This window comes from Pochonia chlamydosporia, chromosome 5 (assembly GCF_001653235.2).
Source record: "Pochonia chlamydosporia 170 chromosome 5, whole genome shotgun sequence".
Taxonomy (NCBI): domain Eukaryota; kingdom Fungi; phylum Ascomycota; class Sordariomycetes; order Hypocreales; family Clavicipitaceae; genus Pochonia; species Pochonia chlamydosporia.
The window spans coordinates 2,445,994-2,459,225 of record NC_035794.1 but is presented as its reverse complement, the minus strand read 5'-3'; the positions used below and the strand labels follow the sequence as shown (position 1 = coordinate 2,459,225).

The window sequence follows — 13,232 nt, the reverse complement described above, 5'->3', positions numbered from 1 at the left end:
AGAGTGAGGGTCGTGAAATTTAAACGACTTTTGGGGGCGTGAAGGACTTGGCCAAGTTCAAGTTTGTTGTCAAGTTCTGTTGTTTACCGTTTGCCAGCTGGCAGTTCCCGGCCTGGCCTGGCAGCACCAGACTCTATCAAGCACGTGCAAACAGCCTGGCGGCATGGCCCACTGCTTGAGCTCGTCATAAACTCGATGTCAAGTCCTTATCAAGGAAATTTTTGATGGCTAGGTCTTTCAGTCTGGCAAACGGAAACGCCCCGTTAATGCAGACAGATGGTGTTGGTCATGTCCGTCGACAGTCCTGTTCCTGGTCTTTTCTGTGATACATGTTATAAAGCGTGGAAATGAGTAATCAATAAAATCATGCGGCTAATTGGTCCGACAATTAAATTGTGTGATTGTTCAAAGGGGAACTTGACGCTTATGGTTGTTGTACGTCTGTGACGGCGCGGCATCATCGTTGAAAAAGTTAAGTGAATGTCGTCAGAAGGCCGGAGCAAAACTCGAGCAACGAGAGTATAAGAAAAGTTTAGTGTTCTTCCAGACTAGCATATAGAAGAGGCTTGGAAACCAAGCTCCTTTTCTCTGCTTTGAAATTTGAAGGCATTGGATATGGCAATGGTTTGGGGGTGAATAAAGTCACTGGACTGTGGATAAGACGATTACCTTTGTCCCACAACCCCTCGAAATTTCAATAGGCTCAAATCAAGAAATGAGGAATAAAATCTTAGCGCCTTCGTCTTTTCTTTGTCTAGCTCACTATACATGATCTCTATTTAAAACCAAATTACCACTCTGGCTGCCCATCGAACCCTGTCTATCGTCAAGGGGAGTCCAGGCGAGGTCGTTTGCTCAGAGTTTTTCCCGCACTGGTGTCAACTCCCGCCGAAATGTCCACGCCCTCGGCCACCGGATCCTGTTCGTCATTTGATAAATCATCAATTGACCTCTTCCGAGCTGTCATGGCCTTTCCTAATCCCCGTTTGATTTCTTTGTTCTCACGGTTGAGGGCGTGGACTTGGGCCGTGAGGTCACGAATGATTACATCATTATCCTCCACGGATTTCTCTTCGGCATCAACACCAGGGAGGCCACTCTGTACCGACTCCTGCATCGTAATATTCTATATTTCCGACCGAAATTGAGCCATAACGCGAGCAACAGTATCTTTGAATTCCCGGGCCGCAGCTTCCACGTCGTTTTCTGCGCGGCGAAGGCTCAATTCGAGTCTCGCTATGTGTGTGTTCAACTTGTCGTCTCTGGCCCTTGATTCGGATTCTGCTACCGCTGTCGAGGCTTCGGACGTGACTGGGACCTTCGCTGAGCCGGCCTTCATTGCAACCAGATACTGCTCATATTTGGGAGAGGCTGGATATTTGGGCATGTCTTCTGCGACTATGTCTGCCCACGGGAAGCTGGGAATTCGATCCTTCGGCAGGGTCTTAACTGTCATCTACTGTAAGCATCGCAACAAATCGTGGGGTTTTAACCTGGCCAAAACTTACGGTATTTTCCCCATACTACCTTGTCTATAACGAACTCTGACGCCTCGTCGCCAACACCGTTAACTTCCTGTTTTGCCCAAGTTTTGAAGGCTAGCTTTTCAACGGCCGTGCGCACCATACCGAGGAATGGCGCATTCTCCGGTACGAGGTATTGGAGGTATGCCTCCATTACAGGGCGCCTCTCTGCGGTTTTGCTTCCGTCGACGGCATCGAGATCGCCATTGAATTCGGCGCCATTAGCCGGTCGACATTGTTTCCAAGACTTAGATTGGGAAGCCATCTTTGTTTGACTTGAGCTTGAGTGATTTTGTGGTTGATATTGGAGCTCGTTTTGTCGTTGAAGGCTGCGTCTTGGTTACTTGGGAAAGAAGAAGAAGAGGGAGAAGAAAAGAAGAATAAACAAAGACTGTTTATGTCTAGGCGCGTGAACGAGCGTGACGTGCCGTCTCGCCTCCCTGGCTGTGTGAGAAATTTTTAATTGTGACGGGCGTGTCAATTGTGTGATTTTGCCAGCTGTCGACAAGCGATTCGGGCTGTCAAACATGCTGCGTTGACACGTGAATTTAAACCAAATCTCAGAAAATGGTTACATGTACTTTCCAAGGCTATTAACAAAAACCCACTCTCTTACCGCACAATAGAATCTGTTTATCAGGCTCATTCACAGATAAGGATATGACACTGTCCGCCGGCCACCCAACGAAAATCGCAGGGGTTCGTTAACGGCATGAATTCCCCTCGTTATTTACTTGCTGCATTCTGTAACACGCAGGAATGTGTCATATATTCGTCAATATATCACGATAAACTCCTATAGCTGTGTCAGAACTATATTACTACAAACAGCAACTCATTTGGTATCTACATCAGCCTACGCCGTCTTCTCAGCCGGAACTTCTACCGCACCATGATGCGCATACACCGGCTGCATCTGACTCGAGTCGAGCTCCTCTGGCCTCACTACCTGCTGGGACGGAAGTTCGTGAGGATTATACGCGCCGGCGGGAGAGACACCCGACAGCGAATACTGCCATCCTGGATTCTGCTGCTGATGCTGGTAGTACGCGGGCTGATTCGACACTGGCCCGTACGGAGGCACGGCTTGCTGGGGATACGCCGCCTGATGACCCTGCATCCAGTGTTGGATGGTGCTCCAGACGCCGTCTTGCCTGCGGTTGCCGACAACGAGCAGCAGCACCAATATGATGAAGCGGATCCAGGTGTCAAAGAGAGGATCGACGACGTTCCAGGCGTCGGGAATGTCTTCCGACGCAGGCATGATCCACGCCCCGAGAAGGACAATCAGGACGACCCAGCGGACGAGGTCGAGGATAGTGGCAACGAGGTAAAGAGTGACAGACTAGCCAAGTTAGCAGTGCGAACCTTGGACCTGCACACGGCGTTTCTCACCTTTCTCCCAGGAAGCCCGGCATGCTGGCGAGCCACGAGCACAGCAAAGACAACCTGCGCGACGGAAACGACAAAATTGATGGCGTCTCCTGCGGCCCTCAGCCTCCTTGCCTTTGCCCCGGCGACCACGATGGCCACGTAGTCGTCAGACGACCTGGACTGATAGTACTGCACATTGGCGGCGAGCGGCAACGCAAAGTAGGCCACGGAAAGGGCAAAAATGATGACCGCCGCCGCAAACGCGGCAATGCGTACGGCATTCCGATACGGAGGCGGCTTCTTGGTCTGCGCGTAGCGAAAGCCGTTGCCCAGCTCGGCAAACACGATCACGAACAGGGCGTTGACGATGCGTTCAAAAAAGACGCCAATCTGTCCCGAGTACGTGTACGTCTGGCTGAGGCCGCGAATGGCGTCGTCGGAGTGGTTTATTGTGTCATAGCTGCCGGTGCTGTACTGCCAGGACGTGAGGATGACGGCAGCAACGTCGGAGATGACCATCAAGATGAGAGACCTACGCTGTTAGCTGCCGTTTGCGTGAAGGAAGGCGTGAGACGTACAGGACGAAGAAGGGATGGCATGCTTTCAACCAGGTGAATGACACGCGTGCTGGGTCGCCTCGTTTGCGCGCGAGACCAAGAGTCAGAAACCACACGACGATGGCTGGGACGATGATGATGCCGATGAGTGAGGCATTGACAAGGAGCCATATCTGGGCGGTTTGCGCCATGATGGTGGTACTGGCTGTAGTATGCGCTGGTGTATGAGAAGGATGTGAAATGCCAAGAAATTGAGATCTGGGGGCGACATGTGCCGATGCATGAGACAATCAATCTCCACTTGGGTCGTATTGAATACGAGCTAAATGAGGACGACAGGGTTTATGACATTCGCTTAATAGTGTATTAACGAGATCTCAAGAAATAGGTGAGAATTTTGCAAGTAGTACATTTCTTTAATTTGAGAAGCCACAAGCAAGTGAGTGCAGATGAGGTTAGACGTGGTGCAGCCCTACGACGCATCCTGTGGAGGAGTCCCAAAATGGGTAAAATCGTGCATTTCATGATCTAAATTTGGCTGCATTCCGGCGAATAGGGGTTCGGCTTGGCAGATCGTGATGTGGTTAGATGTGACTGGAGCAAGCGGTCCCTGCAGATTGGTCGTTCAACGGCCAGTTGGCAGCTACCCCGATCCACTTTTCCGACTACACTGCTTTGGAGAACGTCGTCCATTGACGGTTCAGAGGTTCCCACAAGTATTTGCCTCGAAAGTCTCTTGATATGTCCCTATATCTCTATCTTGCGTAGAATAGGAACTTGACCAGTTACCCGAGGCTCTGGGTGAGCCACCAAAGACCAGATGTCTCGATTCAAGATATCGCGATAGGTTCCGATTACATGATCCGAGAAAGCCAAGACGTTTGATTGTTGAAGGCTTCCTCAGTCGCCTTGAGATGAAGTAGTTCTTGGTTTTATTGAATTCCCAGGGTGGGTTTTGATCAATAGCAGTTCTTCACTGATCTTAAAGCTGAAATCATTGACCTGCGAATGCCACAGGTATTGATCCCGGCCAAAGTCACATCGTCGAGGCGATATCATGGTCGCGGGTGAGCATGGATCAGGATACAGCCGACAGGGAGTGACAGTATGAGCGGAAACTCTTCGTGAATTCTCGTCGAATCGACCATCTTGGCTGGATCTGCAAGGGTCTACTTCTTTTGCGCCCGATTGTGTCGTGTCCGTCCCCCCTCCGCGGGCACAGCCGTGACGACGATTACGTCCGCCGAAGGGCGCCGGTAGTTCGCAACTCTCGAACTTCCACTGGCCGCCTGTCGCAGACAGACGAAGACGAGGGCGAAGACGGTGGTTGTAGCGAAAAGGAACGAGAGGATGACTATGGTTTCCATGATCATGACGATGGAGGTTTCGCACATGATAGCGACGGTGACATTCTCATGGGCGACGGTGACGAAATGGCCCAAAGGAGCCCTATCGACACATTACCTCCCCAAATGCCACGTCCATCGGCATCAAGCCACGGTCGGCCAAGGCATCACGGCCTACATTCAGAAGAACGTGTTACCAGTACTTCTTCGGCTCGACCTCGAGCCGAATACGATGATTCGAATGGAGTTGACTCCAGTGAGGAAACTACATCGGACAACCGGCGATCCGGCGATTCGGGCTCAGCGTCTGATGTTGACGAAGATCGTGTTACTCGCCCGCCCTCGGCCCGACCCCGAGCTGAATACAGTGACTCAAATGAAATTGAGTCCAGTGAGGAGGCTGCGTCGGCCGACCGCCGACCCGGTAACGCGTGCCCGGAATCTGACGCGGATGAAGAAGCGGTCAGGTGGAGCTCCAGTCGCTACCGTCAGCACACCTGGGATCCGCCTGTTATAGATGGTCCTGGGCGGGGAATTTATATGTAGTTGAAGGAGGCTTGAAGTTTGGATAGGTGATCTCCGGCCAGCTAGCGAGGTCAAGAGTGACTGTCACCTCACAGGTTGCGAAATAGAGTATCTTGTCATATTAACAATTCAGAACATCCGACACGTTGCCACTCGCTCAATTTTAACATGACCAAATGAAGTGAAAAGCCATGAGCGCGGGTACTTGTTCCAGTAGTCAACATCTTTCAGTCGTGCAACATTGAACCAGACACTTTTCGTCGTGCTTAGCCAACTCTCAGCCGCCAAGGCTAAGCTTGAGATGCCACGTCAGTAGACTCATTCGCTCTAGGTCGTCAAAACGGCGGATCCTGCCAAGTGGTAGTTGACAATCATCTTGACTCTGACTGACCTTGTCAAAGTGAGAAACGACGTTGGCACATTTACTGCCCAGTCTCATCCACGCCATGGGTCCCAGCACCGTGCCAGCTGATGAGCAGCCGGCAGTGTACATGTGTATGTGAATGTTGACGCGTGCAGATTTCACACACAGGCTTGGCCCGTCAGCTTTCTTTTCTCTTCAAACTCAATGTTCTTCTCTGCCTACCAGCACCATTCACTGATTTTGCAAACTAATTCCATAAATCGTCAAGATGAACCCAACACACGCCACTGTCCTAACCGACCTACGAGCTCGGCATGATATCTTTGATGCAAGGGACGGCGAGGCGCATTTTGTGGACAAGTTGCAAACGTCAATTCCGCCCGATACTAATACGGATAACCATTTTGGATTGTTCACAAACGGCCTTGACTGCCTGGTCTTCATGCTGCGGACCATTTTTAGTCGAGATACCCGATATGGCCGGAATCAGAGCCGCAAGGAGGAATCTGACGAACAAAAGAACTCAATCCTCAGGTTCTGCTGGTCGTCATTTGACCTTGTCAAGAACCAACAGGGCGTTGTTGACCAAACCCAGCATCATATCCTGGCGGCTGAGAAAAAGTACTTGCTCAGAGAATTCCTTTCTCAGAGGTCGACGCCTCAGGATAGTCTCACCGCTCTCAAGTTGATGGACAGCGACATCATGAATGAGACACTTTGGTCACAGCCCAGCTTCCGGTTGTATGACGCCATTATTCGGTGTGACGAGGCCAACAACTGTGACTGGTATCTCCTCCCACGGCCAAGTCGACTGGGAGAAGGCAAACGCAGCCTTCTGGTTTTTCAAACGCGTAATCACCCAGGCTGGTCATTGCAAGACTTCATTGATTCCAGCATTGGCATACAGTCTTTGAACGACGGTTCACGTGAAATATGGCTCGCCAACCACGCCTGGTTAGAATTCGATTCCAGCCGTCCCCAGTGAGACCGGCTAATTTTCAAGATTTGCGACGGTTCAAAATGCCCGTTTACAACTGTGATAAAGCGGTTCAGTTGGCAAACCAATTTGGTTCTCTCCCGAAGTCATATGTTACGTGGCAGTATGAATTGGGGATAGTCATGAGGCTTGCGGAAGATGGCCCCAGTCACATCAGAACTTACCATCCCGGCGGTTCCCCGACATCACTGGCTTCTACTGGCCACAGCATGATTGATGATGACTGGAGACTTGACGCGGCAGAATCGGGCGATTTTATTTTGGTATACCACTGGACACCCCATCCACGGCCATTGACAATCTATCCCGAGGTTGACGAACCTTCGGAGCCGGCCTATCTGGACAGCACGAAAACCTTCGAGGAGCTGTGTATGAAGGCCATGAGCAGGCATGCAGCTCATGGCAACCCAAAGGGCCACCAGACGCCCAAGGTAGATACTAGCAGTAGCCGCACCAGTGTGGGAGAATCTTCTAGACTCCAACCGCGTCATCGACGCTTGTCCATGACAAGCAGCAGGCCACTGGAACGAGAAGAGGCCCAAAAAGACGATGAGGACCAAGGAAGCTCTCGTCCTGCGCTTCGAAGCCTGCCCCGTCAACGGCGCCTATCGCTCACGCAAGACAAACCGGCAGGCCAAATTTCTTGCAGACGAGACGTAGAGTCCAGCGTTCCGCTGGCAACAGGTGCCAGAGACCAACAAGTACCACCTCCCTCGCCAGGCATCGCTATGCAGTCCCAAAAGCTCGTATCACGCGGTCGGGGACCGTCGCATTCATCGCCCCAGAATCAAGCTTCCCAACCTAGGAGCATGCCTGTGGAGTCCTTGCCAGATGAAGGTCGCCGACGAGAACTGCCGTGGCCCAGCACACGGCCACGAACAGAAACTACACCTCCCCCTCGCGGACGGGATGACCGCTCACGCTCGCCAATTCTTGATGGCCCAACTGCTAACAATGACAGGGCACATAGAAGTAAATCTCCTCGTCGCAGAGACGAGACCCAACCTGAGGCAGACCGACGTTCCTGCTCCCCCTTGCGTCGTAGGCGACGACAAAGGGGTAATGATCACTACTCCCCGCCCAACGAGCGCGGAGGTCAGAGGCATAGAAGCCGGAGCCCGCGCCTCCGGTCACCATTGCCGGTGCAGCGCCCTCCCTCTCCTCCAGCCAGACAAAGAGGACGTCGCCGAAGACGGCAAAAGCCATCACGGTACTTCCATTATTGAAAGCTGTACTGATGAGCCGATATCTCCTTCAGCGACGGCCGCCAAATCAGAAAGACCATGAAGGTCAGATGAGTCCTAGGAATTCGACGGCCTCAAGGAAGTCTAGGGTGCTCCAGTTCGGCCAAAGGGGGATTCAGGGGAAGTCAGGAGAAATCCGGGAAATTCAGGGGAATCGCTAGGAACTCAGTAGACTTGGGCATGGGATTGAGGTTCTGGCAAGGTGTCTCGAGACTTCCAATATGACCTTCAAATCTTCGTAGATGAATTCCTCTTGGGGACATCAATTCAACAAGTCAATGGTTCAAAGACTCAATAAAGGTGAAACAAATCAGAAAAAACAACTGGCTTGACTTGTATTAAAGCAGTTTGGGACTACATCCCTTTTTATATCGTAGCTAACTAATTGATTGAATGAATCCATCACCTCCCCTGTCCTTTCCATCCGTCCGTGTTCCGTGATACCAAGGTCCCTCCTACAACTGCCGAGTCGGCGATGGATGGCTGGCGAGCTTGACGCATGATTGTCCGCATTCACGGCTTGTAAGGGCTCCTTTTCTTCAGATATAAGGTTTTGTAGCTGCTACGCTATTATTTCATGAGATCGTACGATGTAGGATGATTTTCAATATGGAGAGAAATGCCAATGCCTCGAATTTGCCGTGAAAGCGGTGGCGGTGATACCATTTCGACATTGGGAAGGCGTGGAAGTGTCTGCCAGTGGCCACACAGTTGGCAGCTGGCGGCACTCGTGACTTTTGCTGATTCAACCACCTCCCACCAACAAGAGATCGATCCAGTGTGCATCGTATCAGCTCTGTTTAGATCATTCTGTCTCTATACCGTGAGTTCCCAAATTCCCATAACCGATTCAGAGCCGGCCACATTGTCTTCGGCGTGCCTTCCTTCACTGCCGACTCCCCTCGCGGCCTAGACAAAGACCGAGTCTTGAACACCATCCATGACCCCCAACCTCCATCACGACACTTCGACTCGTCCCAACAATGTGCCTCTACTACCACCGCAGAGTATCTTGCAGTTGCGAAAAGGCTTGTAATCAGTTTGTGCCGTCGGATCTCGGCCCTCCGTGCCCTACCAGACAACAAACTGGAAAATATTGTCCGCCAAATGCTGAAGCAACCATGCGGTATGAAGAAGTCAAGGCTTATTGTGGCTGTAAAGGGGGCGTAGCAGATGGTGCTTGGCTCGCAAAGGATGTAGGACATGCCGCTGTTGAACTATGCTTGAGGTACTGACGGTTTCCTAGGGCATGGTGGGTTGGAGGCCAGTACAGGTAGGCAACGATGGATTGGCCAATATTTGTGACGACGGCTGACGTGGTTCTAGCCCGAGCCCAAAAGTAACGGCTCATAAAGGCTCTTCTTTTCAACAGGAACAAGGAAGTCTGGTGGTTATCGGTCTGTTCCGTCTTGTGTACGAGTTGGGCCGTCGAAAGGCTTGGTCGGGACTCAGGTGTGATGAGAAGAGAATAGGAGTCGAATCGAATGGGTGGATAAGGCACAGATTATATCGGATGAGACGGCCAGTGGCCAACTCTGCAGCGCCATGATAGGAATCACCACTCCCGGCGGGTGTCGGGTGATGAAGACGCACATTTCACCAGTCTGCCATTCAACGTCAGTAATGTTCAGATGTCACAGAAAATTAGCCCTGTGCCTGAACTGCAAGTCTGTAGAGTGCAAGACGAGAACCATGGAACCACGGCAGACAGACGCATGCCATCCAAGCACACTACATTATCTAATCAATCATACCCCCATGGCGCCACGTCTGCACCCTTCTTGACCCCGACGACGACCAAATTCCGCGGACTCGTGCCATAATCGAACACGGTCTCGACCCACGCATCGCCAACCTCGTCCTGCTCCCTCAAATACATCCACCTGTCCACCACAATCAGCGACTCGACCACCATAGCACTATACGCCATGAGACTCCAAACCACACACAGCTCCTTCTTGCGCGGCAGGTACTCCGCCTCGTACCTGTCAATCTCGTCGTCGGTAATGTCCGCCATCTTCTCATTCATGACATCCGCGTACTGCCTGTACTCGGAGCTGGTGGTGAGCTTCTCAATGGTGCCGCGGACATAGGCCCGCAGCGACGAGTAGCAATTCTTGCGGAGCCCTCCGACGGTGATGGGCTGTGTGCTAAAGTCAAACGGTCCGGGCGTCCTGAGCTGCTCGCCGTCCGCATCCTCGGGAACGTGGTGTATCAGCTGGACGACGCCTCTGTCCAGAAAGATCTTTTGCAGGACGGCGCGGAAGAAGTGACGCGAGAAGAAGGCCTCGCTGTCGAGGAGGCCCCAGTTACGGGGCGCCTGACACGCCATCATGCGGGCGGTGACGTTGAGTCTGATCCCGTCGTCGTCGTAGGTGCTGAACCTGTGGGACATGGGGAAGCCCTGGGGGTCGAAGCGCGACGACTCCCTGCCCACGCGGCCGTTGAGCGCCTGCAGAGTCGGGCGCAGGTAGGCGTGCTTGTAGGTTGGCGGGCCGAGCTTCTCGGTCATGAGGTTGTAGCAGCACCCCACAATGGCAATGGCGCGAATGTCCTGGTTGAGGATGAGTGAGCGGATGGCGTAGTGGGACAGGTTGCCGCAGGAGTGGATGGAAATGGCCATGAGCTTGAGTTTCTCGTCGTCGCTCGACCCTTGGACCGTGGAAATCACTTCGGAGAGGTCGCCGCTGTCAAGGCGGCCGGACACGTACTGTACGTGGCCCTTGCCGTGTTGCACCGTACACTCGGTGTGCAGCTGATCTCGCGGCCGAAAGTCGAATCCTTCGGCGCCGGCGACCTGCTTGAACACGTCCGGGTTGTCATGGGGGTTTGGCCCGCCGGCCTCGAGGATCTTGGTCCAGAGTTTCTTGTTCCGCTTCACCTTTTGCTTGACGGCCAGGCCCGATGACATGTCGAGGCCGCGGGCGGCCGTGACGTTGTTCTCGCGGCCCTCTACCGCGACGACTCGCTGGTTGTACGGCTCACTGGCGAGTGCGCGGCCCAGATAGTTTTGGCCGCTGCCAAAGTCGACAAAGTGCGTTATTTGGTTGGAGGGTGAAGCTGAAGCAATATTCTGGGATAGCCGGTGCACATAGTCTGCAAAGTGGCTGACTTCGTGAATCTTTTTGGGCTTCATGCCGACCTTGACTATCCGCGGCAGGACCGGCAGCTCATGCGACGGCTCAGTGTAATCTCTACCCAGTGAAAGGTCTCTGATGGATTTGATGTATTGAAATAGGGTGTCTGGCAGCTCTGGCAGCCCCTCGAGATCAAGGTGGTCAAGGTCGTCCCTAATGAAGATGTCGAGGAGGCGCATAATGTCGCACTCCAACAGGAAGGGGTGCCATTCTTGGGGTACGACGGTGTGGAAGAGACCAGGGGATGAGGTGAAGAAGTCGAGGATATGTGTGCCCCCGCAGAGGATTTGAAAGAGGTCGGTGGTGTTGACAAAGTGAAGGAGGTGAGAGATGTAGTCGTCGGGTGAGGCATAGTTGCCGTTGTACGGGAGTGGCCGCGGCGTCATTGTGGGCTATCTATGGTCATGGCGGTGGGTGTGAGATTGTGTGAAGGTTGCGTGAAATGGCAGCGCCCGCAGGTGGAAAGGTTCATGTGGCGGTTGGTGATGATGTCTTGGTGTTGAACAATTTTCGTCTCACCAAGCCGTGCCCCACCTTCTTCATGAAGTTGAAATTGTGGGGCCGCTCCGGCCCCTGCTTCCGCCGTCGCGCGACGTCAGCTTCTCCTGCATCACCTGCATTGACGCAATTGAGTATCCTTCTCCACGCGTATCAACTCGAACTAGGCAGACGACCATCGACGACCTTGTCCCGTGGCCGCCAGTCAACAGAGCGCCCGCCTCGCCGAATCGACATGATCTCCAGCTTGACAAGCTAACCGCCGACACCCACGCAATGCTTCAACCTCCTTCATAGCATCACGATGGAGGACCCATGGAGTTCTCCCTGGGCCACGGATACTCCGGCACCTCCGACAATCGACCTGCCATCGGAGCCACAGCGAGCTCACTTTGGAGCTTCGCCCCGCAAGGCTTCTCGCTCGCCATCGCCATGGGGTCGGCCGGTAGACGACGGCGAGGATGATTGGGGAGGATGGAACGAGGCCGGGGGCAAGGACAGTCCGGGCTGGGGGAGGAGTCCGAATTTGAAGCCATTGGGGACTGCGGCTGGTTCTCTCGATCCGTGGGCGCTGCCGGGGTCAGACGAAAAGGAACGAGATAAGGGGGCCGACTCTGCCATTAGTCTCGGCGATGATGGACGGGTGGATGGGCATTTCAGAGTGACGAGCCAGAATACGTGGGAGGATGGGCAGGTCGAGGTGGCTCAGGAGGAGAGGAACCATGAAGAGGAGGAATCCGCGACGGCCGAACAGGCTCCTGTCGAGGCGAAGCAGCCGTCCAAGGTGCAAGAGTTGGTGGAAATGTACGACGGCATGGCGAGGATAGCCAAGGTTGATTCAGCAGGGTCCAATGCAGACAATACGGTGGAGGTGACGGCAGAAGCAGAAGCAGAAGTGACGGCAGACACAGCGGGAGACACAACAGAAGACACAACAGAAGACACAACGGCATTCGCGGCTGCGGACACGACAGCAGACACGGTAGGAAAGTCGCCGGACGTAATAAAGGATGACGATGAGGCTGTCCAAGCTGACGCTGCTGATGAACTCACAAACTCCACACCATCAGACAAAGACGACCAGCACGGCGAGTATCCCACGCCAGACTTACCCGACGACAGCCAGGAAACCACCAACGAAGAAGCAAAGACGAATCGCACAACACCTACTCACCCCCCAGTACCCTACGCAATAGACTTTACCCATCTGGACACCCTCTTCCCAAACACGCCCGCCGTCCGCACCACGCCAGAGGAACTCCCCGAGTCCATCGTGAAGGAATCCTTCACATCCGTATCCCAACGAAAAGCGTGGTACCGCATATCCCGCTTCGGCTCCATCCGAAAGCACAACGACGGCGACGACGAAAACTACGTCAGAGTGGGCTGGAACGACTCGGCCGTCCGCAAAGACACCTTGACGACGGTCCGGCGGTGGATGGAAGAGGACTCCATCGGCGGGAGGGTCGTTTTGGGGCGGCGACTGGGCCACGGAGGAGGCAGCATCTTCAACTGGGACTCTGAGGCGCCGCCCGTGGAGATTGGCGAGCTGCTAGCGAAGAGAAAGCCAGTGGTGCACGCCCGACAGGTCTCGTCATCGCTTTCACTGACGATGCCGTCGTTTGGGTGGAGCAGCACGCAGTCGTCGCCATCGGCGGAGAGGTTCT

The 13,232-nt window shown here is 53.6% G+C and overlaps 7 protein-coding genes across 7 annotated transcripts in view; 4 read left to right on the top strand and 3 right to left on the bottom strand.

Annotated features, from left to right (window-relative positions):
* Window positions 1-826: 826 nt before the first annotated feature.
* VFPPC_13948 (hypothetical protein) lies at window positions 827-1,788 on the bottom strand (the record flags this gene model as incomplete). The annotated part of the gene is made up of 3 exons (XM_018291720.1): window positions 827-1,111; window positions 1,166-1,449; window positions 1,509-1,788. 3 exons carry the CDS (start codon window positions 1,786-1,788, stop codon window positions 827-829), a joined length of 849 nt encoding a protein of 282 aa, XP_018142145.1.
* A 591-nt stretch (window positions 1,789-2,379) lies between these two features.
* Window positions 2,380-3,645, bottom strand: VFPPC_13947 (hypothetical protein; the record flags this gene model as incomplete). Its single annotated transcript, XM_018291719.1, has 3 exons — window positions 2,380-2,868; window positions 2,919-3,429; window positions 3,476-3,645. 3 exons carry the CDS (start codon window positions 3,643-3,645, stop codon window positions 2,380-2,382), a joined length of 1,170 nt encoding a protein of 389 aa, XP_018142144.1.
* Window positions 3,646-4,511: 866 nt separating this feature from the next.
* On the top strand, window positions 4,512-5,346 carry VFPPC_16264 (hypothetical protein; the record flags this gene model as incomplete). Its single annotated transcript, XM_018294017.1, has 2 exons — window positions 4,512-4,559; window positions 4,621-5,346. 2 exons carry the CDS (start codon window positions 4,512-4,514, stop codon window positions 5,344-5,346), a joined length of 774 nt encoding a protein of 257 aa, XP_018142143.1.
* Window positions 5,347-5,957: 611 nt separating this feature from the next.
* On the top strand, window positions 5,958-6,674 carry VFPPC_16263 (hypothetical protein; the record flags this gene model as incomplete). The annotated part of the gene is made up of 1 exon (XM_018294016.1): window positions 5,958-6,674. The coding sequence occupies one exon, from the start codon at window positions 5,958-5,960 to the stop codon at window positions 6,672-6,674; it is 717 nt and encodes a 238-aa protein (XP_018142142.1).
* Window positions 6,675-6,709: 35 nt separating this feature from the next.
* On the top strand, window positions 6,710-7,973 carry VFPPC_06044 (hypothetical protein; the record flags this gene model as incomplete). The annotated part of the gene is made up of 2 exons (XM_018285145.2): window positions 6,710-7,523; window positions 7,648-7,973. The coding sequence occupies 2 exons, from the start codon at window positions 6,710-6,712 to the stop codon at window positions 7,971-7,973; spliced, it is 1,140 nt and encodes a 379-aa protein (XP_018142141.2).
* Window positions 7,974-9,674: 1,701 nt separating this feature from the next.
* On the bottom strand, window positions 9,675-11,453 carry VFPPC_06043 (RNA small subunit methyltransferase; the record flags this gene model as incomplete). Its single annotated transcript, XM_018285144.1, has 1 exon — window positions 9,675-11,453. The coding sequence occupies one exon, from the start codon at window positions 11,451-11,453 to the stop codon at window positions 9,675-9,677; it is 1,779 nt and encodes a 592-aa protein (XP_018142140.1).
* Window positions 11,454-11,869: 416 nt separating this feature from the next.
* The window catches only part of VFPPC_06042 (proteinrelated to glucan 1, 4-alpha-glucosidase), a gene marked incomplete at both ends in the record, with an annotated part of 1,834 nt that continues 471 nt past the window's right edge, over window positions 11,870-13,232 (top strand). Inside the window, one exon of the mRNA XM_018285143.1 lies at window positions 11,870-13,138. Within this exon, the coding sequence (XP_018142139.1) occupies window positions 11,870-13,138 (1,269 nt within the window). The remainder of the gene's footprint in view (window positions 13,139-13,232) is intronic.